Raw genomic sequence first — 4498 nt, forward strand, 5'->3', positions numbered from 1 at the left:
GTGTTTTAAATTTCACTGTGGTGGGGACAAGAGGAGCTGACATCATTGTGTGTGTGTGTGTGTGTGTGTGTGTGTGTGTGTGTGTGTGTGTGTGTGTGAGTGTGTGTCGGGGGGGACACTTGTCGGAAGGGGGTGGAGTGTGTGTGTGTGTGTGTCCTGGGACTGGCTCATCTGGTTTGAATGTAGAGTAGACCCTCAGGGGTAAGAGCTGGAGAGGAAAAAGGATGGAAGGAGGAGGAGGAGGAGGGGGTGTAGCAGCCTTGGGGGAACAGACAGAGACACACCTGTGACTTCAGTCTACAATACAATTTGTCTATTAGCAACATGAACCTTCATTCAACTTACATTCTGTGCTAACAGTGCAGTATTTCCTGTATTATAAAATCATAATATTTATAATATCTTTATCCACGGAAAGTTGACTGAACATGTAGGCTGTTTTTCAGCTTACATGTTCGCCCCGCTTCACATTCACACCTGGGAGCTGCCCAGTACAACCACAATCTTTTACTGGTGGCCACTGAGCTGCTCCACTGGACCAGTAGGGTGTTAAAGGAGCCCTGATCTATGACTTTTATTGATCTCTATCGGCAACTAGTGGGAACTGCAACAACATTGGCGAAATTTATCTCCTCCTAAGTCTCTAGCACAATGTCCACCTCCCACCTCTCCTGTCCCCTTGAGTTACGGCAGCCTGTAATTGACACAAAGTCACATTTTCACAATAGAGAGAAGTAAGCTGGCTAATTAGAGCATTGATCCAACAGAAAAGTCTAGTGAAGGTGAGGTAATATATCATCATACTAAATACTGTAATAATAATGCTGCTTTGTCATGTGCTTTTTTTGGATTGAGAATGAGGTTTTTAAGCTTTCGTAGCTGAAATGTCTTGCGAGGCTTGTCGCTCGTTCGTAGCACCATCCTCCATCAATGAGCAGTTGAAAAGGTGAGTGGGGGGCGGGGGATCATTGTGTGCTCTGGGACAGTAAAAATCGTACTTATTGCCCCTTTTAAGTGCCTTGCTCAACAATACTTCACAGTAGTTGTTTTACATTCACTTTCCCCACCCATGATTTTTCCAGCCAGTCCAGAGGTTTGAACTGGTGACTTTCCGATCACAAACCTGCTTCTCTACCCTCTAAGCTCCTGGCACCACCTAGACTTGATTCTTGAGGGGTGAAACAAATATGATAAACCATTTTTATCCAAATGGTAAGAAAGGAAGAGAATTATCAGTGCAAACCATTGTCATACGATGAACTACCTAACTATTAAACTGTCATATACACCAGGTCTATTTCATCTATAGTCAGGGACCAGTGGGTCACGGTCTTCATTTAGTTCCTGTGATGAGCCCACCTAATTACCTGTCTGTTGGGATTCCTGGGCTAACTCTGGCACACGACCTCAGGATATTACTGTCACTCAGACCTCAGCCCTACCTCTGCTTTTATGTAATAAGCAAAAGAAAACTCTATAGAGGGAAAAAATGCATTGGGTTTTGTTATATGCTGCAAGTGCAACTCAAATGGCCTTTGAAAGTTCATTCCTCAAGTAGATCATATGTTATAAGTGATAGTCTACAGCTTTTTGCTGTATGTCTTTTGCAGACATTATGGAGAATTATAAGGATTTAATCTTCAGATGAAGACAAGGCTGCTATGTGGAGGGGAGCTGAAGATGACTAATATAAATATTGTGTCAGAATTCAGACGGCATGCTGGACTCCCTTTACATAAAAGCATTAAAAGTTTGCTGTATGGTTTGAGTGTGAGATGATTTCTGTGTGTGATGAGTTTTGTTGTAGTTATGTGTCTGTGTGTGTGTGTGTGTGTGTATGCCTGTGCATAAGTATGTCTTGGTGTCTAGGGAGGGGTTAAAATGAGTCATAGTTTAGTTCACTCATGCTGAACAGATTGAAATGTTTTAACGTTTCCATGGCGATCCAATAGAAAACAGCCACTCTCTGTATGTCTGTGAGGGAGCTGCAATATGAGTGTGTGTGTATGTACGTGCCATAAAAGGTACAAAATCATTAACCACCAGAACTCTATGAGCCTACTGGGGAATGTATCACCAATCCTCTCCCAACTCTGTTTTCCTCTGTTTCTCTCCAATCTTCTTCGCTCAACTGTGTGTTAGCTGCCTTCACTGGCAGGCACACTAATATTCCCTCAATATCCTGGAAAGTGCTCCATTTATGGATTTACCTGGGATAATCTGTCATTATCCAAGATACTGATGCATGCAAACATGTAATCCTGTTGATTGTTAGTTTTTGGTTACCATTACCAGCAGTATTTTCCAGCTGAAAGCTGAGGTGACACGTATTCTTTAATACGGTTTATCACCTGAAAGCTGATGTGAACAGCATTTACCAGTGGGAAGCTCGTATCGACCGTCTTTCCCATAAGACATGACAACTACCATCAAAATGTATCTTAAACTTATATAACATAGAAATGAGTTGCATACACTTATCAAAATAGCCTAACGCATGTCTAGTGGCCCACTGTGTTTGCTTAATTAACAAAATAAGCTATATTATTGTTTATACATGTATGTATAAATAGTTTTATTGCATTTTGGCATATATTACTATAACTGCAGTCAAAAACCCACTTTGGAGCAAAAATGCAAGAATAGTGATAAAAAATCTCCATACAACAATTTTATTCTATTTTCATGGCCTTAATTACATCATAGTAAGGTGTTGTTGGAGTAAAAAAGGTGTCACACTATAAAATAAATAATGAAAATAATGAAATTGTGTTTTTAGTTGTATTTCTGTGTTACTATAAAATCCACTGCTTTAATTTCTGTTTATTTTGAGGCTTTGTGATGCAGTAAAGAGATTCTAGAATCTGACCAAGAGATGCTTGAAGGTTCATGATTGTCACATGCAGACAAACTGGTGAAACCTGTCGAGAAGGACAAAATCAACCTAAAGAGTAGAGTCAATTATATTGTGTTGATCGCTAAAACAAAATGAATGAACGAGCCAAACAACCAAACAACCCGGTGTTTAATGAGCTGCGTCTGGAGGGCAAACTGTGTGACGCTGTGATCAGAGTCGATGGCGTCACATTCAACGTCCACAAGATCATCCTCTGTGGCTGCAGTCCATACTTTCGGTGAGTTGGTTATCTCGGTGGGGAGATGTCGGTGAAGTTCTACTCTATAAATTAGGAGGAAAACAAAAGCATGCTTCCAAAATGATACAAAAACACATAGTTTGTCACATAGTGCTTTACAAACAACAAAGGACCTAAAAAACAGATGAACACAAGAGAGAGCAAACACATCACAAATAGTAGTCAGTCAACATTAATTTGGAGGTCTTTGTTAGAATACAATTTTAAAATACAAAGCCAGATTATATCATCCCCAAAATAATCCTCTGTTTTCCTCTCCATCCTGATCCCGCAGCGTTCTCTTCACCCACGGCTGGTCATCCCCACAGCAGCTGTTGTACGACATCCCCGGTGTGTCGGCCAACATGATGCGCCTCCTCATCGAGTTCGCCTACACCGGCTCTGTTCCCGTGACCGCGGAGAACGTGGAGGAGCTGTTGGCGGCAGCGGACCAGCTCTTCTTCATGGGCGTCATACGTGTCTGCTGCCAGTTCCTGGAGGAGCAGCTCTGCCCGCAGAACTGTGTCGGCATCTGGAAGTTCGTGGACATCCACTACTGCCCCGACCTGAGGCGCAAGGCCGTCCAGTACATCCTGGACCACATTGAGGAAGCCTCTGAAGAGATCCTGATGCTCTCTCCGCAGCAGCTGTTGGACATGGTGGATACCCTCCTGCGGGACGATCCCAACGTGAGCCAGCAACACGTGCCGCACCCTGCCCACCATGCTGCAGCCGCGGGACGACCAGCTGTTCGTGGTCTGAGGCTTCGACGGCGTCTCAACCTCCGTGGCGCATGGACTACCCAACGTGGCCGAGTACGCCGCGCCTCGCGACGCCGTGTTGCTCCTCGGCGCCGCTGAGCCCGCCGGCGGGACCGGGGGATCCGTCTAACAGTCTGGATAGGGCTATTTTTAGCCCAGGCCCCCCCCCTCCACCTTGGCATAGACTGGCATTTGTAATTAATTAATAAATGAAATTAATTTCTCTTTGCATCTAACAGGAGTGGTACTGTTGTTATTCTAATAATTTCTAAGGTTATTTCAGGTTGTGTGACTCTTTGTTAACCTTGTGTTATGAGACAAGAGTTCAAGCCCCCATAACAGTGAGCATCCACCCTGCTGACTACTTTTATATTATATACTGATTATACTGATTACTTCTATATCTCTACAAGTGTTACTTCTTAATGTAATATAGCTCATTAACATCAGTAGACCTACAACACAGTAGCATCCAATCACTTATAAAAAGGCTTTCCATCCTGACATCTGCATTTCTTACATCCAGTACACACAATGCCAAGTTGTCACATGGCAAAGCAAGTTTCACTGTTCAGTTCACTATTCGTGGCAATATTTAATAGA

At 43.2% G+C, this 4498-nt stretch overlaps 1 protein-coding gene across 1 annotated transcript; it reads left to right on the top strand.

The window, feature by feature from the left end:
• The first annotated feature begins 2988 nt into the window (after positions 1–2988).
• LOC139645687 (kelch-like protein 10) lies at positions 2989–3994 on the top strand. Its single transcript, XM_071521473.1, has 2 exons — positions 2989–3134; positions 3430–3994. The coding sequence occupies exons 1-2, from the start codon at positions 2989–2991 to the stop codon at positions 3992–3994; spliced, it is 711 nt and encodes a 236-aa protein (XP_071377574.1).
• The last annotated feature ends 504 nt before the right edge of the window (positions 3995–4498 follow it).

The sequence above is a fragment of the Centroberyx affinis genome, unplaced genomic scaffold (assembly GCF_046629955.1).
Source record: "Centroberyx affinis isolate AG114_WGS23_722 - 3 ecotype Tasmania unplaced genomic scaffold, CSIRO-AGI_Caff_v1 ptg000890l_1, whole genome shotgun sequence".
NCBI lineage: Eukaryota > Metazoa > Chordata > Actinopteri > Beryciformes > Berycidae > Centroberyx > Centroberyx affinis.

Excerpts from the sequence above, each read along its gene's own strand:
- LOC139645687 (XM_071521473.1), top strand. The coding sequence starts at position 2,989 with ATGAATGAACGAGCCAAACAACCAAACAACCCGGTGTTTAATGAGCTG. Across the intron at positions 3,135-3,429 it reads GGCTGCAGTCCATACTTTCG|CGTTCTCTTCACCCACGGCT; the intron begins GTGAGTTGGTTA and ends CTGATCCCGCAG.